We start from the raw sequence: 25,024 nt of genomic DNA on the forward strand, positions 1-25,024 counted from the left end.
CCACCCATTTATTGTCAATTTTGGTGATAAATGTTGCAGCACGTGTCTTTGGACTGGGGGAGGAAACCCCCGAAGCACAGAGAGAACATGTAAAATCTGCACACACAGGGTGGAGGCAGGATTCAAACCCCCAACCCCAGAGGTACTTGGCAAGAATGCAATAATCAGAAAAATGCATCCTAAATGCATCATCATACTCCATGAAAAAAACTGGTAAGATTATTTTGGGCTTCATACAAAAAGGTGTAATCACTAACCCTACCCCTAAGCCAGACCCAACATTCCTTAGACTTGTCACAATTCTGAAATATTGTGAAATGATAAATTACCATGCAAACAATTGTGATAAATTATTTATTTGTCTGTTCTTTTGCCTCTTTTATATGCCAAGTAGTAGTGTAATAATGCACATGCACTTCTTGAACAGCCATTTTCATTGAACATGTACATAAAAATCAATTTGTTTGCATAATTATATAAAACCTATTATTGAAAAACAGTGTATTACTAAACAATAATCCTTGCATTTCAGGAAAAAAAAACTGTCAATGAATAATGCATTATGGGAAAAACAAGCCATATTTGTGTTATCTCTAAGTTTTAGCAAGAGTGGCCGAAATTTTGCTGAGTTACATGACAAATCATAGCTGCAGTCCATAAATCAAAGTCTTAGCCCAAGAATAATAATAGGATGGTGTTGAAATTTTATTTCATCCATTAAATCATTGCAAATGAACCCTGTTTACTAACACATTCTTTTTGACAGCTAATTGTAGCGAATCTAAATGAAGCAAATCTGCATTCACGGTTATGCACTTTGGATCTCAATCAGTATGGAAAAGTAATGGCACAGTTCATTATAAAAGATTTGGCTGTGCTTACTGAGGATCTCACAGACCATCTTGAAATGCTTGATGAATTTTAATAGCCAGAGGAGAACGAACACTCATCACTGTATCAACTAAAGACCGCAAAGCTCCCACATATGGTGCATATTATGGGTAATTAAAGTGAATTATTTAGTGCTTGGACCCATCAGGAGAGAGAAATGTCATTGCTTAATTTATGGCTGGTATTGATTTATTTATTTTACTTTAATGCAAATCTGTTCACAGTAATGCAAGGAATCCACACACTTAAGACTTAAGAATTCTCGATTCTGATTGGTCAGAAGGTGTTGATTCATTTTCTGTAACAGCATCTCTGGTGGTAATCATGCAGTTGTTATAATAGCATATGTTTTCATTTTTGTAGTAACTTAAATTAAAAACATACTGATATGATGAAGCATTCTGTAAGGAGTGTCCAGTGTCAGCACTTAACAGTAACAGTACATTTTCAGGCATGGAAAAGTCTTTAGGAGGGGATGGTGTCTTAGCGGTTAGCACATTTGCCTTGAACCTCTGGGGCTGGTGGTTCGAATCCCACCTTTTCCCTGTGTGTGTAGAATTTGCTTATTCTCCCCATGCTTTGGGGGTTTCCTCTGGGTCCTTCGGTTTCCTCCCTCAGTCCAAAGACATGCACTATAGGCTGATTTCCAAATTGTCTGTAGTGTGTGAATATGTGTGTGATTGTGTGCCCTGCAATTGGCTGGCACCCTGTCCAGGGTGTCCCCCGGCCTGAACCCTGAGTTCCCTGGGATAGGCTCTAGGCTTCCCCGTGACCCTGTGTAGGATAAGCAGTATAGAAAATGGATGTATGGATGGAAGACAAAGTATTTATGACTTGTTTTGTGGATGTTTCACAACATTACACGTAACTATAAAAAAATTTAAATAAGACATGGATAAAAGTATGGCTTTTTTTTTTTTTAAAGTAAAAACATTTTAAAAAAGGTCACCATTGGCAAGCCACTGTGGTATAAGAGATATAAAAAACACTGTTATAGGTTGTTGATTATTTCTTGTGTAACAACACATTCCATTATGTTTTATTCTTTACTTAGCAGTCTATTCACTAAGGTAAAGTCAACTGGGAAACAAATAGCATATTAGGCATATCATATTAATGCTTTCCAACCTGTTTACCTGTTCAAGATATTTATCTCTTTGTTACTGAAGTTGCATTTCCTCTTTAATCTTGAGTTTAAAGAGTTTAAACAGCTCTGAGATTAACCATTTCGACTATGTCACGGCGGCTTCTGAAGTGCAGTTTGCTTGTCACCGAGTACATTTAGTAGGCACAGTTTGAACAGTAATTTGAACATTCAAACAGTAAAATGCATTGCAAGTACTTTTTGCGACTGCTGCACCTTCTCTGGCTAGTTTTTCTTTTTAAAGTAGAATAGAATATAGTAGAATATCTTTATTCTCATTGCTCAAGTACAATGAAATTGAATTGCAACTTACTTACTAGATGCTATTAGTATACGTTAACAAATCTACAATACAGTGATGAGAGTTGATTTATATATACACACCCCAAGCACTTTATAAAGAACACCTATTCATTCATGCATTTATCTAATCTGCCAATCGTGTGGGGGCAATGCATAAAATCTTGTAGATACGGGTCAGCAGCTTTGGGTAATGTTCACAACAACCATCAGACTGGAGAAAAAGTGTGATCTCAGTGATTTTGACATAGGAATGATTGTTGGTGCCAGCTGGGCTGGTTTCAGTATTTCTGCTGATATGACTGCTGATCTCGTGTGATTTTCACACACACAACAGTCTTTAGACTTTACTCAGAATGGTGCAATAAAGAAAAAAAACATCCAGTGGGCAGCAGTTCTGCAGACGATTGAATGCTACAGTCTATTGAGGATTGTTGATGACCATGTGCATCCCTTCATGGTCACAATTTACCCATCTTCTAATGCCTACTTCCAGCATGATAATGCACCATGTCACAAAGCATACTGGTTTCATGAACATAACGAGTTCAATGTTCTTCAGTGGTCTTCCCAGTCACTACTCTGAATCTAATAGATCACCGTTGGGATGTGGTAGAACGTGAGATTCACAGCATGAAAGTGCACCTGAAAATCTGCTGGAACTGAGTGACGCAATCATGTCAACATGGAGAAGAATCTCCAAGGAATGTTTCCAACATCTTGTGGAATCCAGGTCATGAAGAATTGAAGCTGTTTTGAGACCAAAGGGAAGTCCTACTGTACACAGGGTTAGCATAGTGTTCCTAATAAAGTGCTCTGTCAGTGTATATTCTAAAAAATAGTGTGTACTCCTGTATGGCAATGCAAACTGTAGAAGTCTAAGAAGCAGTACTTCTGTTTTTATAATTCTAATGCAATAGCTTTAGACGTGCAATGTAACAACAGTATCTCTAGCAATACTAGAAGGTTGAGATCATTTCCAAAGTGCAAACTACCTCAATTGAGTGTACTTACGTTAAGCTGGAGCGATTCTGTCCACTGTCCGATCACTCTATAACCCGGAGAGCTGTTATTGTTGATCTGGTATTGAAAGAGATCATAGCGGCCTGGTGCGTCTCCGTTCTGGTTGAAGGTCACAGAAGTTCCAGCACTTCCTGAAGGAAAAAAAAAAATCAAAAGGCAACATAGATTAATTTGAATGATAATGATCACGGTGTGAATTCAGCACGGAAGATTAGACTTAAATGAGAAAGTATGGAGACCTAATTGAGCAGGAAAATTTATATGTGACCCACGCTGTTCCGTTTTCACATTCCGTCACATCCTTTTACAGAAAATCGCAAAACACTTTTCACAGGAGAGAAAGGGATAGAGCCGAAATCTGCACTCTTTGATCTTTCCTTGTTCTGTTATTGCTAGGCTATTATACAAGCTACTGCTAGCTCAAAAGACATCCATTGACAATTCTCTATAGAAAAATGTCCTTTTGTTGTGGTTAGGAATGAAAAGAGCATACAGCCCTTGGGTGAGGAGTTTGGGCCTGACACTTATTCAGGTCCCTTGTCTGCTTCTTCGGAAAAGCTGTTGGTTTGGAACAAAATGAATGACAATGATAAGGTCACTCTTTGTTTCTTCAGCTGAATACAGATGAATGTTTCTCTTTTGCACTCTTTATTAGTTGCACCTGTAGAAGTGTGAACACTGTACAGAGTTTGCAGCTTCCTTGGATGTTAAGTTCACAGCACTAGAGCGCTAGAGGCATTTTTTTTATGGACCAAAAAAAGGATTAATTTAACTTATCTCTACCTAAGAGTGATGCAGCGGTGCTTTAGTCTTTTAGTCTGCCCAGCTACTGTATCTCACCTCTTTATCTCTACACTGCTCATACTAGCTTCCAATGCTTCAACTTTCATTCTAACACCACCATCAACACTATCGTCATCTTGTACATCGCTAACTACAGAGTCGACTCTTTGCACAACTGCGCCCTTTAACTGCATTGCATTCTGAACTACTGAGTAGAACATTTGCATCAACATTTCCACTATGTCTACATTGGATTTCTCATTGATATGAAATTGAAGGTTGCTGGAAAATGGTGAGAAAATGAGAAAAGAAACTCTTGTGCTTTTGTTTTTAGGAGCTAACAGCAAAACCTGATGGCTAGTCCTACGAAAATCTGTTGCAATTGTGCTAGCAATAACATTGTCCCCCTGTGATATCAGTGTGACACACAGATACTAAGCTTTCACAAAAATAATGAAAATACAGCCCCAACCAACAAATTAACACCAGATTTGCTTACCATATCACAAATATTCTCATATAAATATAACGTTTCAAGGTTGCATTTTCCTTTACATTTTACAGCATTACTTATTTAGCGATTAAATTATATAGACTAATAATCAAGTATATAAAGATTTGGCCATATACTACAAAAGGTTCTTTTGGCTGCATAAATAGGTATTTTGGTTTCCTAAGGGGAATTTCTAAAGGGGATTTTTTTTTTAACAAAGAACATTTTCTGGCACCTTTCTTTTAAAGAATATATTTACAGATACCATTTTGAGTGAGATAGACTTCCACCACTTTTATCTGCATAAGCCTTGTGCAAATTGCAAAAGAAAATGTTGGACATCAAACATGTCTTGGCTGTTTGACTACATTTGGGAAAAGTAAGATTTGTGTAAATTTGTTTTTTTCACCAAAGCTTTCCTTTAATGAGCTTTACAAGCTGACAAATCTCTCACTATTCATGCTTCTCCACCTGCTCTGTTAGCCAAAAAATGTGACAGTCTATCCCTGTCTTATCACAGCAGCCACTGTTGGATGTGTCGACCATTTCCCAAAAAGGCAGTGCAGAAAAAGAATGTATGGCAACATTTTTTTTTCCTCTTTGGAAAATGCTATCAGGGATTAAAAAAAAAAAAAAAAAAAACCCACGAGGGCCAAGAAGTGAGCGATTAAGGCGTGATTCTGAATCGCTACACTAGAATGAAATGGCTGTGCCACACTGAGCCACGAGGGCTGGGCAATCTGCTGCTGAGCTTTTTGCACTTCATTATCCCCGCGCCGTAGTGCCACCTGCTGCAGTTTCGGCTTTTAGTCAGAGAACCTGCGGCAAGAGAAAATGGATGCACAGAGTATCTCGCTCCTCTCAAACACTCAAAAGAGTCAGAGTGACATGGAGTCAGCAAAGAGGTAACTATTCTTCTCAAGAACTCTTTGTCAGCAATCATGCAGCTAAATTGCAGCTTCAAAGCTATTCACGACTTCCCTGTTAACTAGCCTGGTTACGTGGAACGTCGCGAACAGTGAAGGTGCAATTTAGCTGCGTGATTGCTGTGAGGGAGAGATATTCATATTACATTAGAACAGGCTCTAAGAGAGAGAGAGAGAGAGAGAGAGAGCGAGACCATGAGCCATGAGAAGAGGAATAGTGGAAGCAGTGAGCATTTCTGTCACATAAACTATAGAGCTGAAAGAGAGCAAAGTTCATGCAACTTTATAGTTTGAGAAAGAAAGAAAGAAAGAAAGAAAGAAAGAAAAACTATTGAAATAGAGAAATTTTGTGATATTTGATTCTAGAACAGTGAAACTAAGTCACGTTCTTCTTCTTCTTCTTCTCCTGCTTCTTCTTTGTATTATTATTATTATTATTATTATTAATATTAGTATTATTATTATTATTATTATTGGGGCATGGTGGCTTAGTGGTGCGGGGTTCGAATACCGCCTCTGCCCTGTGTGTAAGAAGTTTGCATGTTCTCCCTGTGCTTCGGGGGTTTCTTCTGGGTACTCCAGTTTCCTCCACCAGTAGGGTTAGGATTAGGGACAGACAGAGATGGAGAGATGGAGAGAGAGAGAGAGAGAGAGAGAGAGAGATTTTGTGAGAGTTTCTATGTATTGTTTCTCTGACCACATATTAAGATTTTAAGATGTTAATCTTGCAGTAGATATTTGTTTTAGCGTTGGACCGTCTAGGTTTATTAGTATGCACTGAGTTTCCCCAGTTATTTCATGATCTCGCTCGAGGCTACAGTTTTGAAGAACCCTTTGAAAGCTGAGTAAAACCGACAGTAGGCCAACTTCAAGAGAATGATTTTTCTTCACATGTATGTGGTGGAGCATTTCATCACTTAAGAGCAAATAACTCACAGATATAAATAGAAATGTAGCATTTCAGAAATGAAAGTTGTTGCTAGACAGTTTTTATTTCTGAAACGGTCATTGTCAATGATAAAGAATTGGATGCAGATGTTTGTGAAATTGATAAATTTGACTTGCTAGCTGCATTACTATCGTAGCTAGAATGCAAATTTAGAGAATCCAATAATGGGCACCGAACATTGATTGGTCGATTGACAGCATTTGGTAAAAAAAAATTGTGTGAATATAATTTATCATTTGGTATCTCTTAATTTAATGAAAATGTATCAATTGAATTTGCGGAATCAATTGAATCATCAAATCTATCAAACATGCATAAGTTATATAGACAGTATTAGCAAAACATCTTCAACAGGTTATATCAGGTTGTCATTCTTGCATACCGTATGTAAGATGTTATGAATCTGTTATGTAGACAGTCTTCACATAAGATGTCACTATGATTTTCTGTCATTTTCAAGATGTTACTGTAATTTTCCATTGTGGTTTGAGTGATTTGAGTGTATTATTTTATGGGAGCGAAACTTGTGTGCAGAGCAGTCCTGCTCTTGGTTTATGCTATCAGGCAGTACAAAAACTACTACAAAAACTATAAATAACAAAATAAATCATCTGATCGTTTAACATCTATTGCCTATGCTTTGTTTTCCCTCATTAGTTTGTGTATTCACTGCACACCTTCTGTATTTCCATTGCTAAGGGGGAATTGGAGGGAAATGGGCGTGGGGGGGTTATGTAGGATAAGTCCCGAGTATGTAGGATAAGTGGGATGGTGTCGACATACTGAATATAGTGGATATGCATTTGCCAATTCTGAGCTGTGTCATTCCTGTATTTTCTTTTATTAAATTCTGATAAAACAGAGATATTGCTAATTGGCCCAAAACTGTACACAAAAGCTCTTAGAATACAATCTATATTTAGAAGGTTACTTGTAAGGTTACTTCGTCCACTACAGTTAAAGACGTGGGTGTTATATTAGACATTTGAAAATCATATTTCCCAGGTAACAAAAACAGTCTTCTTCCACCTGAGAAATATTGCCAAGCTACATAACATCTTATCTGTTTCTGATGCAGAAAAACTAGTTCCTGCATTCATGAACTCAAGACTAGATTATTGTAATGCACTGCTACGTGGTTGTCCTGCATCCTCAGTAAATAAGCTACAGTTAGTCCAATATCCAGCTGCTAGAGTTCTTACCAGATCACAAAAATATGAACACATTACCCCAATTTTATCATCTCTACACTTGTTACCTGTTAAGTTCCATATCGATTTTAAAATACTGCTACTCACCTATAAAGCCCTAAACGCCCAAGCTCCTTTATATTTAACCAATCTTCTATCATGTTACAATCATTCACACTCTTAAAGGTCGCAAAACTCTGGACTTTTGATAATACCGAGGATATCAAAGTCTACCAAAGGAGGAAGAGCTTTTTCACATTTAGCTCCTAAACGTTCGGGGTTCAGACACACTCTCTCAGTTTAAATCTAGATTAAAAACACATTTCTTTAACCTAGCCTTCACATAACGCATCTCATAACCTTGTTATGCAGTCATCTCTGATAAACCGATAACAATTGTGCATGGTTATTTCTGCCTGAAATTCAGTGAACAGCAGCCACGCTAATCCTTCTCCAATTGATTCCTGTTCCTACCTCGGGATGCCTATCCTGAGGTAATCAGTGAATGTGCCAGCTCCGGCTCAGAACCAGCCTCTACGAAGATTCCAGATGACTCCAATGCCTGCGAAGACTTTGGACGATACCAACACTCTACACATGTTTCTCCTGGGATAGCAGTGGGCCTGAACTGTTCTTCTCTCCGGGCCGGCCTGGTCCATCCTGGTGTCCTGTTTCTGGAGTTCTCATAGCTTGGAGGCCAGTCACTTTTGCTGATGATGACCCCATATGCACAGCTTAGAGACACTTGGAAGCTGTGGAGATGGCATTGGACTGCTACTGATGCAAGAAGTTTTGGTGTGGTGTCTTTTTGCACCTGGGTCTCCATCAGTGCACAGTGCATGTTTTCAGCAGAATAGACTTCATGGTGAGTCTGTGGTGAATCACCTGATTACATAGCTGCACTTTTGTTTTATTATGTAGCACACAGTTATAAAAGGGATTTATTTATAATTACACTATCCGTTGTTACCCAGATGAGGATGGGTTCCCTTCTGAGTCTGGTTCCGCTCAAGGTTTCTTCTTCATATCGTCTCATGGAGTTTTGCCTGTCCATCATCGCTGTCACCTCTGGCTTGCTCATTAGGGAGAAATTTATCAATTTAAAATTTAGTTTGGAAATGTATATATTTCTGTAAAGCTGCTTTGTGACAATGTCAACTGTAAAAAGCGCAATTAAAAAAAAAACTGAATTGAATCGAATTAGTGTCCCTAGCTCCTATTTACAGTATGAGTATGGATCACCCTAGAATGTATTTTTCTCTGTTATCAAACCTCTGCTTTGGAATATGAATATGATTGTTGCAAATACTCAAATAATTGTTACAGGTCCAAATCATAAGAAAATAAATGCTGAATTACAGTTTGTAGTTTTTCCTCACAACTTTATCCATACATAATTTCTTGCTTGTTAGCAGCCTAATTTTTTGTTAGATGAGATTGTTCATGTGTGTTATTGCGCTCCATTCTGTGTATTTGACACTTACTGCGGTATTAATTTCTTTTGCTGGTATATACTGCGTTCAAATCCTTTTACAATCCTAATCTATGGGTTAAGATATTCAGTCTAATGTGTTGTTTATACAGGTCTAAAGCCTGCAGTGTTCTTGTATTCCCTCTAGCCCTGGGTGAACCATCACTCATAAAGATCATATGTGTGGTTCAGGAAATGAGACCGGGACGGTCGAGACACAATCAATACATTCGGATTTATTTGTTGGTCCAACTAATTGAAGATGTCTGTGCTTAACAGGCTGTTGAAAAGCAAATGAACACCATTGAGAATTTGGTGAATTATATTAAAAGATCTGTTCCAGGTAGGAAATCACATGCCATAGCAAAAATAACAATCGTTTACACTTACTTTGATGTATCAGAGTTGTACTTTAATCTGAGCTTTGGTGACAAAATATGAAGTGTTATATTCTAGCAGGATTTTGCTTCATTCTTTATTCGCAACATGAACTATAAGTAACTTAGGCCCATACCACAGTGGAGTTAAGTGCATGTAATCAAGAGTTAATACCAAAATTTAACCACAATATGTGAAATTGATGTTTTGGGCTGTAAATACACTCAAAATACTATGGAATGTCAGTCAAGGCCAATATTAAATACATATATTTAACACTATTAAATGCTACTGAAAACCCCCGTCTCAGACACATGTAGTGAACTATACACGACTTTTGGATTGATGTTGCCAATGCTAAATATGGCCTTTACAGTGACTGCTTGAGTGAATAGGTGTGTTCGACTTCATGTGACGCTGAAGCAGTGCTGCCGGTTAGAATTTTTGTCCGACTTGAGACGGCGCTGACTCCACATCACTGTGACGTATGGCATGAAAGTACTGCGATAGCGAAACGAGAGCAGCCGGCTCCCTCAGCCAGCGCAGCTTCTCCAAAGCGGCTTCACGATTGGCCAGACTCACGTGCTTTTCATGTTTATTCTGACACCTTCAGTTCTGATAAGGCTCACTGATCTGTATTTTTCTAACAGTAAAACCCTTTTCATGTAATCTTAATGCTATATTGTGTCATGTTTATCAAAATAAAACTGATGAAAAATATAGACCCCAATTTATTGCTTTCAAAATAATACAGGCTTATGTTGAACTTTCTTCTTGTACATACAGGCACTGTATTAACTTAACCTATTCAGTGAAAAGTGTTTCTGGTTGCTACATGTAAAATTCGGATGTCTGTTTATCTGAGAAATATTACATCTAATCCACTTCATCTGCAATAAAGAAAGCATCCACCGAGCGAGCGTCACTACAGGAAGAAGAAAGTGTCCGACTTGTCGGCTCCATTTTCAACTTATCTCCTGACTGCAAGCGACAATTCTCGCCGCTCGGTTATATCCGCAGCTGAACACTATTATCTATTAACTATTATCTATCTATTCTATTATCTTGTGTAACATGTCACTAAGCAAGAGCAGCGTTCATTGGGCTACATGCCAATTACATAAGCATGTTCTGACAATTGATATGAACCTACATAAACAATTAAGTCTTACTCCAATAGTGGCCAACTGTAACAAAGCGTACTTCCATACAGTGATAACATGATGCTTAGTTGAGGCTTCTTATTTTGCTTTAAAGGTTTGTCTATTTTTGCAGGTTACTAGACAAAATATTTTCTATGACAAAAATACTTTATCTACATAGATCTGCTGCCCAACTGTAGCACATCTATGTGCAGTAATAACAGCAGCAAAAAAAAAAAAACTGCGTGGCAATAGCAAAGATAATGCTTCACTGGGCAAATTTGATTCAAAACATTTTGATTCAAAAAATGTATTCGAGATTATGAGGCTGACTTGTGTTGAACTAAAGCACTCATTAGAGTATCCTGAGCTTTTGTTCCTGTCTCACCACATGAAGTTCCTTGTACCATGGAGATTTTTTAATTCACTTACCGTTGAAGTTGATGTTGCGGATGTATTTGAGTAGCTTCTTGCCACCGGCAGCTTCCATCTCAGAGCAGACGCCCGACTGCTCAGGACACAAATCTTTGTGCATGTTGTGTAGCGCGTGTGCCATAGCGTACACTGCATCAATTACAAACTGCACCTTCCCCTCCTGCTCGTACTTGGAGTCGATCCCTATCCGTTCCTGCCCTAAAGGGTAAAAAGAAACAAAAACTTCATTATTCAGATTTTTGTATATTTTTAATATCTGTTTTTATATATATATAAATATATATGTTTAACTGTAGTAACAAAAATATAAAAGCTCAACATATTTCAGTGTTTTTGTCCACTCACAACCACCACATTATCTGAAACTTCAGAATCTTGTCATGTCATATATCCTTGAAAACCTGTTTCCTGATATACGTCAATTTCCTTTTGTAAATCCCACTAATGAGCTTTAACAACAGTTTTATTTTTCCTCAAAAGCAGTTTCTAGATAACCTGCATTCATAATTTTTTATAGGACTGAAAATGTTCAGTCCTATAACTATTTAGAAGGATATTGCAGATGAATTTCTGAAAATCTTTCTACTTGTGGATTTATGTTAATTTTACACTACAGATGGCATAAAATATTTTATAACAATGTATATACAGCATTTACTTGATTACACAATAAAGAAATGATTTGCGAACAAAGTTTTCTGAAATGTTTTTCACAGTGAAATGAATAAAATAATTCTGCCAACATCAAAAGACAAAATTTTTGGTTTTATTAAGTAGGCAATTGTATGCATATTTAATTTGTCTGAGCCTCAATTACATAAATACATACCAGCAATCAATTGGCAAAGATTAACTGTATTATCTGTTGCTTCAAAAAAAATAAAATAATAATAATTCCATACGCTCTTTGTGCATAAGGCAACATGAAACTTAATATAAATGCCCTTCATAACAACTGACAGAAAAGTACACACATATTTATAATCAAGGTTACGTATGCTTGTTTCCAGTGTCTTCATCTGTCCATTCTCATCAACCCAAGGTAACCCAAGGTGGTCTGTGAGCCTGCGTTTAACAACCTAGCTAACCAAAATCCATAACATGTCAGCTCCATTGAAGATCTTTTGGGCCAGAAAGTGGGCCATTCGGTTAAAATTAGTCATTAACCCACTATATTATAAAGCTTAAATAGAACTTACAGAGAGTGGTGCAAAAGAAATGGTACAGAGAGTGGTACAGGAGTGGCAGTCTTGTGGGTTGAAATGCCTTGTTGATGAAACCAGAGGAGAATGGCCAGACTGGTTCAAGCTGACAGGAAGGCTACAGTAACTCAAATATCCACTCTTTACAACCGTGGTAAGCAGAAAAGCATCTCAAAATGCACAGTAACTTTAGGTGGATGGCCCACCACAACAGAAGACCACATCAATTTCCAGTCCTGTCAGCTAACTGGAATCTCAGGCTACAGTGGGCACATGCTCACACACTGTGGTCAGTGTGTGTATAATTGTATTTGATGGCACATAAGCAAAATACCAAAATATGGCAAAAACTGGTCCCTGCTCACCACTCATCAGGAAGTTTTAAATATTCACTAAGATCCGGTTGGTGTATCAGATAAGATCTAAAGTGTTGAGAAGTCTCAGTAGGTTTGGGCTATTATCTATGACACGATCAAAAAGAACCACCAGAAGAACTGAAGCTTATCGGGACTTAATTAAAATGCTTTTAATCTTCCCCAGTTGCACACTTCTCTTCCCCCAGTGTTGCACTGATACCGAGACCGTTATTGTGTTATTCACAAAAGGCTTTTTCAAACAGCACAATTTCTTATCATGATCTATTTATTATTATCATTTTTTGATTTTCTTTTACGTCTGCCTGTACCACAGGGTGCCAGTAACTGAAGGAACTCACACACTAACGCTTGTTAGATTCTATTAACTGATATTTCCTCTAATCTCCAAATATTTCTATGTAGGTCACTTCTATGTGGCATATAAATGAACCACACGTCTAAGGGTAAAGACTTGTGTGTGTGTGTGTGTGTGTGTGTGTGTGTATTTTTTAAACTTTTTTTTTTTTCAAAACACGTTTCCTATTGACAGATGAAAAGGAATAGGTATCACTGCAAATTGCACCCTTAGGGAGATTAGAGCAAGAGTGCCCATAGCACAGTCAAGGTATAACTCTGCTTCCCAGCACAAAATTGCACCTTTTTATTATTATTATTATATATTTTATTTTTTTTTTGTAATTTTCTTTCCAAGCTTCTGAAAATTAGTGACAGTGCAGTCCTGCTTTAACACCGCTTGCCCTCCGAAGTCTCCCTAGCCTCCTAGGGGATTCTTGCCAGCTGGCCTACAGTAAAGAGACTTCCCCTAAGCATATGCCAGGCAACTTAATCACTGCATCTGAACTCCGAATACTGCCGCAGAGATGCTATCATAGGGCAAGGTTAAGTCCTGTGGTGAATCATATGCTGCATCCTGACAGCACCATAAAGCTGAGGACATGCACTTTGATATGGGCTACTCGTCAGGGAAGTTCTGTGGCCTAGACATGAAAGATGCCTGCAGAAAACGGATCCAGCAGGTGAGTCACAGGTTACTGGCAGCGAAGGGAAGACTGGAAAATGTCAGTACTTCTCAAAGTCCCTTTAAGAAAAAGAAAAAAAACCAAGGAAATGCCACTCTCATCCGTTGGAGAATTTTCTAATCCAATAGGACCACATTATTATTGGTATGAACAGATAATATATTCTAAACAGATAGAAATATGGATAAAAATAGGAGGCACACTATGTGTTCTTGTCAGAAAGAATTACAGAGCATCTGGTTGTGACTAGAGGTTGTAGTTCTACTGGGGACGCAACAAAAAAGTAGCACAAGTGGGAGGTTTTCATTTTCATAGAGGTGCAAGCAAGCAGTCAGATATAAGGCCTGCAGGAAAAACAAAATCACACATTTATACCTTTTATCCTTAGTAACTACATGGTCAGGGTTACGGTGGTTTAAATTAGGCTACTATTATGCTTATATCTTGGGAAATAGTACCAACTAAATTTGTTAGAAAATATCACAGACAGGTTCAAAAAATAATAATTGTGCAAATGAGATTAAAATTCCTGCACATATCTCTGGTTGAGACCAATTATGAACTGGAGTGATGTAGCTGAGGTTGAGGAACTGTCAGAGCCTGAATTCAAATACCTTGCTGACAGTTCTGGATTTTTCCAGTGTTTTCAGTGGTATTGTGGTACAGTTTATATGTAAATAGTGTAAAAACAAACAAAGAAAAACCCTCTGGTTTAGGCCATGCTCACTAAGGGATTCAATCTGAATACAGATAGGGCTATTTGGAGCTATAACAAGACACAGATACAGATAGTGACATTGTGTCACACCCTTAATACACAGTATGAGTGAGTCCAATGCCATACTTCAATTATGCATACATTTGCAAAACAATCCCCTTTCAAGTCCCCATGAAATCAAAATATAAGTTTTGTGGCTTTTAGTATGAATATTTTAGCCTTAAGGTTATCAATAAGCTAGTGTGCACCAAAACAATGACAAAATTTGCATATTGAAGATATATGCATTCAAAATGTACAGTCTCTCTCTACAACCGATACGAATCATCAGATTTTCTGTCCAATCAAATGCTCTCTAGAATCTGAAGTATCCCACCCTCAACATTATAAAAATCACCTTACTGAAGTCGCTGTTGTTGAGCGAGAGAAAACATATCAGCAAGCATGGGTCGTAAATGTCTTTGGCTGTTTTTTCATAGTACTAACTTTCAAGAACGGCTTTTGCACAGGCTTTGAGTTAAGCTGAACACTATTGGTTATTTAAAAAGGGCGAGGAGCTGCTCAATATGTCCTGTTCTGAGCTCCTGTTTCAGTAGAAATCACGTCAACACACGTCAACAAAAAAGCTATAAGATTTTTAGAAAGCCACAAGATGGAACTTTAGTAGGACAGAATTTAAATTCAACTGATCCTAAGAAATATAAAAATTATGCTGAATCCACAATAAATCCAGGATCCACCAGGAATCCACAAATATCCTTCCATATAATGTTAATACTTACAGTACAGTATGTTGGGATTAATTTCACCTCTGTGGCCAGGTGCACCGTAATGGGTGGGGGGTGGGGGGTAGATGAGGGGTTGATTAGGACGATTCTAAGGGCTCTGGTCAGACAGGGGGCTCAGCAGAACCCTATAATTTCCTGTATGATTTTGGTATTTAAATGGCCTCTTTGCACAATAATCTATTAAGAAGTACACTACAGTGAATGCTCTGAGACTGTGCCAAGTGCATGTGTGTGTCCCCTTAAGATGTTCACGGATTATTCAGAAACGTGGCACTTCACAGTTGTGAGTCGTTACATGCATCAGGTAGATATAAATCTGCTTTAATTATCCCAAGTGAGTTTATGAGAGAGGTGCTGTAATGATGTCTGATTCATGAGTGAATCGTTTGCTTGAATTGGTTCATTTCAATGAATTGGTGAATCATGTTGATAAAACCTGTCTGAATGATTCATTCATCAATAGAAACGATTTGATTTTCAAGTTAAATTCACTGATTCAATGGTCCTGTAATTCTTTTAGCTAATTTCCACATTTCTTTCTGGAGCTGCTGGTGTGTGAAACTTATTATTCACTCAATGTATTATAATAAATAAATAAATAAATAAATAAATAAAAAAGTTCATTGTTCTTGGTACTTGGGGAATAAGAAATTACAAGTTGACAGCTTACAAAGACATCCAGACAGAGTTTCTGTAGTGTCTGTGTATGAGAGAGAGAGAGAGAGAGAGAGAGAGAGAGAGAGAGAGAGAGAGAGAGTAAAATGGTGTTAATTACTTGTACTGTATATATATTTATTTGTATATAGTTATAAACGCATAATTTCAGATAATTTAATAAACTGTTCAAATTTATTTATTTATAGTCTCTTATTGAATATGCAATAATTGTTATGCTTATTGATAATGATTGTTTTTACACGTGGCAATAAGAAAAGATCATTTGGGGATGGGGGCTTGGGGCCCAGAGTTCAGATTAGCCAGTGGGCCTAGAAACCCTAGCGGTGCCCCTGTCTGTGGCATCAACCAAAATTGGTTCTTCTATGGCATCACTACAAAGAACACTTCAAGCATCTTGATTTTTATGAATATGAGTGCTATATTTTCACCATTTTTTAAATTTCTTAAACTTGCAATAGTTCAAGATACCTGTCTCCAAAATATAGGGTGTCTAAATGAATGCGAGTAACTCAACCTGTATCTCTAAACACGTCGATTTTGTCTCGCTTTAATGAGTTTTCTAAATCATGAATGGCTGTGGTGAGGTTATTATTGTTGTTGTTGTTGTTGTTGTTATTGTTGTTTATTATAATAGCGTGCTAGTTCTAATACATTTTCATTTCCATAGCAAAAACTCATCTACATGGACTTAAATTTAATTTAAACATAATTTAAGGCTAATAAGAAACAAATTCTAAAAAAAAATAAATAAAATAAAAAAAAAACCCTGTTGCTATTGCAGAAAGAATTTTCTATTTAATATAATCATTATTTATTAATGTTGAATTTTCTGTAAGGACAAGTTTATTTAACATTTCTGGAAGGTGTCTCCAGTGTCAGCACTTTGTAAATAGTCAGTTTTCCACCACATTAAATTCTTCAGAAAAGATGTTTCCAAAACATTAAATGTAACTATAAATGGCTAAAAAGTATGAATTTTTAAAATAAGTTTAAAAAACGTAATCATTGGCAAATTGCTGTCATATAAAGGGGAATACATGACTTTGGGATGTGTTGTTATTGGTAAATAATTCCAATAACTTCAGGGCAGGAACAGCATCGCACCCTTATTGATTGATTATTAGTGATCACTAGTTTGTTTTACAGGGCTGTCTCTTTAACAGACTGAACTCCAAATTCTGCTTTTGTTCGGAAACAATTCGATGTGACTGTTTGCAACTATCATGCCGCACTGTCCACAAAACAAAATGTGCATCTGTAGTCGGTTCTCCATTCACCAGTGTTCTATTGATCTCAAAAATACCCGCAAGGCCTGTTAAAGCTAATTAGCGACTACTGCTGTGCTAAGTGGGAAAACTATAAAAGTGAAGAAAATCTCCCTTAAAAGTGGAGTGAAACGTGACTAAGTATCTTTCGTAGATGATATTACATACATGCTGTCAAACATGTAATGATCAAGCTTTGTTCAGTTAAGTGTGACTTTGATCTTTGCTTGCTGAGGGGAAAACAAAGCAGGAGAACGGGGGTGTTTTCTTCACAGAAATATACAGAGAAATGTTTGTCATACTCATTATACTAATTAGATAAAGCAGTACAAGGCGTCAGTGAAAATGGAAGTGATCTTCGTGTCTGGGTTACAAAGATAAACACCATGTAATTATGATGAATAGATGGATTTGAAGACACTGACAAGTAACTGAATGAGGCTCAAAATGGCTGGGGAAAAAGAAGTTTGCTTCATTTTCTACCCAGAATTCCAGGCTAGATCTTCTCTTTTTTTTTGTCACTATCTTCAATCTAACAGTTGATGTGATCATGTAAGCTAAGCTTTTCATCCATATGGTTTATAAGACCATACCAACAAGCCATCTGTTACAAAAACTCTTTCTTTCCATCTAAAATGCCACAATCTGAGGCAAACAATGATTTTAATAGAAATGTGCAGAAGCAGATTTGTTTTTCCACTTGGCTGATGTATAACAGTGACCCCATGAAACAAATGTATGCTACAAAACAAAATATAAAAGTCAGTAGACATACAAGTGTTTATGAATGTTGTTATATTGAATGGCAGACATTTCACATATCAATACTCGAGGCTGCCTCGCAGAATTGGCTCTCGTAAATCTTAATCCTGAAGTTTTTTTCATAGCAGTGAAATATTGGATGACAAAGAATAAAAGGCCATTAATACACAGAATGTCAGACAACAAGAGATTCCACAGTAAATAAGTCTAAATAGTTCTTACATAATTACTGTATATGGTAATGTAGTCTGAGTATATACACAATATAGCTAAAAGTTTGTGGACACATGACCATCACACCCGAATGTATTCCTTCCCCCAGCTATTACCATAAATTTGGAAGTATTACAATTTCTCTACACTGGAACTAAGAGGCCCAAACCTGTTGCAGCATGACCCCTGTGGACAAAGCTCCAGAAGACATGGTTTGCCAAGGTTAGAATGGAAGAACTTGAGCAGCCTCCACAGAGCCCTGAACTCAACCCCATTGAACACCTTTGGGCTTTCGCCCGACATCAGTGTCTGACTTCATTAAGCTCTTACGGCTGAGTGAGGGTGAATCCCCACAGCCACGCTCCAAGATCTCGTGGAAAGCCTTCACAGAAGAGTGGATGATATTACAACAGCAAAGTGGGACTAAATAAAAGAGGAAAATGTCCAGGCTGGTTCAAGATGACAGGAAGGATGATAAGGTAACTGAAATAACCACTCTTTACAACTGTGGTGAGCAGAAAAGCATCTCAGAACAAACAAAACATAGAAACTTTGAGGTGGATGGGCTCCACTCCAGGTTCCACTTGTGTCAGCCAAGAACAAGACTCTGAGATTACAGTGGGGACAGGCTCACCAAAACTTTACAGAAAAAGGCCAGATGATGTTTTTTCCTATCTTGAACTGTCCAGTTTCAGTAATTCTGTGCCCACTATACTGTAACTCTTAGCACTCAGATATTACATGAATATGAAATAGAGTAGGAATAAATAAACAAACACAACTGGTGTTCTTATATGACTCTATTTTATAGTTTATGCAAATGACCCACATAATGAATCTCCTAAGATGCATCTTTCCAGTGTTTGCTTTGAGTTTTATTTTTCTGATGTGCATAGCAATAAATATGCATATATGAATATATATATATATATATAATAGAGGACAAATGTTAGGATTAAAACAAACAAACAAAAAATAATAATTATAAAATAAAAAGGAGAATAATTAATATAAAATAATGCATATAATGAAATTAATAAAAATGAAATGAAAAGAATGAATTCTGTGCCAGTACTTGATGTCTCTAAAATCTCAACATATGAGTCATGCATGTGGAGTCTTTAAGCTGGTTTTATGAGTATTCTAATTACTGATATAAAATCTGTACTGAGGGAAGGATTATGATTGATGGCTTTAGCACATAAAGATGCCCGCTCTCAGGAGCGTTGGGTAGATCAACAAATAAATGTAATACAGCACTGAATACAAATGACATGCCTAAACTTACAATCAGGGATGTAATCGTTTGTTATATACAAGCATAATTAATTCTATTTGCGATTAATGTTAGCTTAACTTCTAATCTAACTGATTTATTTGGTTTCCATATACATTGCTATAGATTACAGACTGGCTGTTGGTTAGCGGACATAAATCTTTGTAACAATTGACAAATTATTATTACATTGTTATCATATTATTATATTATTATTACTACATTACTTTATGTTGGCTGTTTCCATGTACAGCAGATAAATTAAAAAAAAAAAAAGAAGAAGTCTCCACACCCTTATTATAATTGTAGGTTTTTGTGATGTAAAAAAAAAAATAATAATAATAATAAATGAAACTATTGTTATTATTATAGCAACCAATAGGATTGTGAAAAACAAATATAAATATTGTAAGGGGGGTGGGGGACTTTTACAACATCCTGACTGCACAAGTGTGTACACCCTACTATACTGGGGCATGTGACTGTGCTCAGAATTAGCCAATAACATTTTAACTCATGTTCAAAAGTAATTAGCATACAGCTATCATCACTGAAGTGATACTGATTAACCCTAAATAAAATCACACCATGTTTTAATTATCATAATTACAAGATTCCAAATTGTAAAAAGCATTCATGTCCTTGTAGAACTCGTAATTACAACTCGAAATTACAAATTTTCCGAGGGCTCCAACTTCTACCACCTGACCACTGCAACGTCATGCAGAAACACTCAAAATGGTAACGGCTTCATCAGTAAAATGTAGTGAAGTAGTTACCTCGTAATATTTCTGTGTAATAATACATAAAATTAACTATTATTAATGTCTTAATAACGCAAGATTAATTTGAAAAATAATCAAAAGACATATAATTTAATGTAGCTAGCACAAAGTTGGAGTTGTTGTTAAAGTTTGCAACAACACATTACCAATGCCTGTGGTATTAATAAACAAAATGTTATTATTACCTGATGCGCTTTCTGTGTTCTTCAATATTTAGCAATAGTATAAAAATGTGATTTAATGTTGTAATTAGGTATTTTTCAGTTGTCCACAACATCATCTCACACAGATACATTTTTGCATATAGAAACGCAGAATTCTGAGTCAGAGGATGTGAACAGCTCAGAGTAGAATGTCCGGGTCGTCATCTAGTAATTACGGTATTTCTGACGTGGTGTAAACGCAGCAAAAGACCAGCTGTTTCTGTACGATTTTCTTGACATCTTCATGATTTCATTTGACTGCTGAAGCCATGGTCTGCAAGGAGCTTATAAAGCATGTATGGGATCTCATTTTCAAAAGGTATCGATCTGGAGAATTTCCAAAACATTAGATGTACCATGGAACACTGTGAAGTTAATTTTAAAAGTGAAGAAAATGGGGCATCACACTAACATTACCAAGAACAGGACGTCCCTCCAATATTGATGAAAGGACAAGAAGAAATCTTATCAAGCAAAAGGTACAACCAGGTACTCTGTTATTTTTCTTTCTTTCATCACAAAAACCTGATATTTTAACAGAGGTGTGTGGACTTTTTAGATCCATTGTAGCACTATAAAAATCACCTATAAATATCCTTCACATTCTTGTAGCCTGAGAACTATTTTGCTCATAAAGCTGGCCTTGTACTGCAGTATGTTTTAAATGGGAACAACTAAAAATTGTGAAATGAGTGAATTTCATTGAGCTCAATATCTTTTAATCATACATCCCATTACAATATAGCGTTTCCCCATCAGCACGGGTTCCAAACCAGAACATTTTAAGCTAAGAACTCTTACAGAACCCTTGAAAATCAATTTTTTCTAAAAGTGTACGAGTTTGCATCAGACTTCTCACATCACAGGAACAGAACAGACTTTCATAAATGTCAAATCTGAACACATTGGGAGGAAAATCATACAGTATATGAGCAGAAAGCAACCTTCAGTGCCATCCTGATTCCTGAAGCAAAACAAACTACAATATATTCTCCATCAAAACACTTATCTCTGCTGCAGCCCTTTACATCCTCCTAATGTTGACTGCATTAACACAAATTTTACTTGACCTTATTCGTATAATACAAACGACAAAATGAAAATACATCTAAAGATGTTTGCAAAGTTTTTTTTTTTCTCCCATTTAGTAAACTTTTTGGAATCAAATCGATTCCTCTAAATGCAGCCTGCACATGTTATGTTAAACGCAGAGCTCATGTGTATTGACACCTTCCTAATTTTCTCTCTCTGGGATGCTGATGAAAAACAAAACAACCACAGAATGGACAGAAACAATAGACCATGGATCTGTGCACTAATTAAGATCATCCAGTTTCTTATTCATTTGTCACAGCATCCCTGCTACAACAACAAGTCAAATGGAATTACAAGACACAAACCCTTTTAATATATTGTAGATTTACATTAAATAAACACCTCATGTTCTTTTCCATAAACTAATCCAGATGCACCGATCTGCGAATGCTTATATGAACTTATATCTTATATGATTAGTGGACTTGTTTAAAGTAGAATGTGTCATAATTAAACTGCTTGGTAATTTATATGTAAATATTGATAATTTACCAATTGATCAAAGTTATTTCCATTGTCTACATTGCCTTTCCATCAGCAAATCAATAAAACTTTTTTTGCATTAAGTCCCTTCAATAGAAACTTGGCTATTTTTTTTTTTTACTAACACTTCAAGCTTGGTACACTTTGACATAGTTTATTGGAAAACCTGGGCTGATTTGAAGGGCTCTGTATTCTGATTTCCTCTAATTAAGGTCAAAATTACCGCAAAGGCAAACTGGAACAGTAACTTGCCAGCACTGAAGCTGGAGGAAGACACCAGAAGTCTGGAGAGATCAGTCCATGCAAATTCTCCCTAACAATCTCGTTACCTCTTATTAGCAGGGAGGAGCAGAAAACAAGCCAAGCATGCAATCATCCGTGCACTGGCATGCATCCAACGAGAACAAAACAACAAAGATCATGAATTCAACAGATTTTCCACCCTGGACCTATTAGATACGTTCTAGAAACCTAGGTAGTTTAAAACTTGGAATAAAGTTACATAAAATGCTTAAATGTTGCAACAAAAAAAAAAACTTGCAAAGAAAAGTTGGTGTACTGATAAATTTAACTTCACTCAGGAAGTTTTTAATGAACACTCAGTACACAGACTTTGATACCTTGAAAATAAAAGTTCTGATTTACTAAGATCACAAATAACAAACATATATTTGTGTATGCAGTGGGATTCTCAAGTTCCTGCTTGCACGAATATTAAAAATGTTCGCTCCCAATAATTTTTTCATTGGGTCCCACAGGACCTCAGTCCTGATCCACACCTCTACTGTGATCTCTGTGAGAAGATGCAATAAAAATGAAGTCTCTACACTGAATAGTTTGTAAATTATTAAGCAATACGTAAGACATGATATTTCATAATTAATATTTTGTCATAAATTATTAACTTAGTCAATTTCTCAGATCAATGCCAAGTGCCAGATCACCAGTTAGCAAATTCTAACAACTCTTATCGTTTTTGATTAACAGTGTTAGGATTTTGGGGTCATGTATTCCTTTAAAAATTCCTGTTTCTATGCCCTTTGCTCTACAAGGGCAGCTTATGCCCCTTAACACACCATGTTATCCTCGCGACAGCAGCATGTGCCATCCCTCTTGTTGCACATTCGATCCCTTGATGTGTGGAAATTGGCTCTCACACTGACAGGGTCTCTGGGCAGATCTACAAAGCAGAGGTGCTGATGGCAATGCCAGCTGTTGAGCAGCATGTCACTTCCTCTTCCAATCTTGAAATCAATCTTTCTGACCTCCAGAGTCTCTGCTATTCACAGCGCAGAGCTAAATGCATTGTAATGTGGTGTTACCAATGCAATCGAACACAAGGTTCTGCAGCCTTCTCAGGTTTGAGTAACAATGTGCTGCAATGAAGATGTGGAAAAGGACTTGTGTTGCGTTGAATTGCATATTTTATGTCAAAGTATGGTAATGAGGCATTGTAGAGAAGTAAGATTAAGTATTAAGATTTACTGAGAACATCTTCCTTTATAGTTTCCTTTGTCAGTCTTTTTCTCTACAATAATACTTTCCAGTATTATATAAAATAAGCAGCACTTCTTGGAAAATAAAACCACCCATAAAAAAAAGCAATTTAAGTATTTACTTTTTATCACTATTGGGGAAAAAAGTGTCGTTATCTTAGCACTTTATCAACCTGCTTCCTGGATTTAGATACTGAAATACTTGTAAATATAAACTCTAGTTTTATTTAAGTCATGACCCTGATCAGGAGATTGCATGGGAAAAGGAAAAAGAATTCAGTGTTTTCTAGTATTTCTAAGGCTAGTGAATCATCAACACAACCATAATTGACCTCCTTCACAGGGCACGGTATGGACATGTCCAAATTGCTGCAAAATAGAAGGCAATAGAGATTCTTCCTAGAAATTTCCCTCTAGAAGTTTCTTGGCATGACTGTCTATAATTAATATCATTGGTAATATACTGTAATTGCACTTGCTTGCTGAGATTCTAGGTTTCTTTTTGAAACCTAATTTTTGTGTCAAATATGATAGCGTCATTGCATTTTGGACTTACATAACAGTACTGATGCTCATGTGCCCATTGTAGGTGCTTTCAGTGGTGGACAGGGGTCAGCATGGGCACTCTGACTGTGATGCACTGTGTTTTGACACCTTTCTATCATAGCCAGCATTAACCTTTTCAGCAGTTTGTGCTACAGTAGCTCTTCTGTGGGATAAGACCAGATGGGCAAGCCTTCACTCCCCTCGCGCATCAGTGTGCCTTGGGCACCATGTCCACCTGTCGCCGGTTCACCGGTTGTCCTTCATTGGACCACTTTTGGTAGGTACCTTACCTATCCACTGCATACCGGGAACACCCCACAAGACCTGCCGTTTTGGAGCTGCTCTGACCCAGTCGTCTAGCCATTACAACTTCTCAGAGTCACTCAGATCCTTATGCTTACCCATTTTTCCTGATTCCAACACATCAACTTTGAGAACTTTTGAGACTGTTCACTTGCTGCCTAATATATCTCACCCCTTGACAGGTGCCATTGTAGCGAGATAATCTATGTTATTCATGTCACATGTCAGTGGTTTTAATGTTATGGCTGTTTTCCCCAGCATTATCTAAAACAGTTACACAATAAAATAGCTTAAAAATACTAACAATATATGCTTTTAGTGATACATGCAATGTGGACTTGACAAAGTCAACTATATCTGCAATTATATGACATATCATTAAATGTGTAGTTCATTCATTCAGTAACCTTCAGAAAGCAATTTTTCCTGCTCAGGTACATGGCGGATCCAGAGTCTACTCCAGGTTCACTGAGCACGAGACAGGGATACAACATGAATCGGAAGCCAGCCCATCAAAAGGGACCATGCACACATTCATACCTAGGGGCGATTGAGAGTAGCTAATCCACTTATTGGTATGTTTTTGGGAGGCGAGAGAAGACTAGAAGAACCTCATGCAGACATTGGGAGAACTCCACACACGGGAAACGCCACACACATGGTAACCCAAGAGCAGGATCAAACCGGAGA

The 25,024-nt window shown here is 37.0% G+C and overlaps 1 protein-coding gene across 1 annotated transcript in view; it reads right to left on the reverse strand.

Annotated features, from left to right (window-relative positions):
• LOC128625250 (metabotropic glutamate receptor 7) overlaps nt 1-25,024 on the reverse strand; it is a 147,329-nt gene that overhangs the window by 56,260 nt on the left and 66,045 nt on the right. Inside the window, exons 5-6 of the mRNA XM_053653444.1 lie at nt 11,123-11,323; nt 3,350-3,489 (exon numbers count right to left, since the gene is read on the reverse strand). Of these exons, the coding sequence (XP_053509419.1) occupies nt 3,350-3,489; nt 11,123-11,323 (341 nt within the window). The remainder of the gene's footprint in view (nt 1-3,349; nt 3,490-11,122; nt 11,324-25,024) is intronic.

Source organism: Ictalurus furcatus, chromosome 21, assembly GCF_023375685.1.
Source record: "Ictalurus furcatus strain D&B chromosome 21, Billie_1.0, whole genome shotgun sequence".
Lineage (NCBI taxonomy): Eukaryota > Metazoa > Chordata > Actinopteri > Siluriformes > Ictaluridae > Ictalurus > Ictalurus furcatus.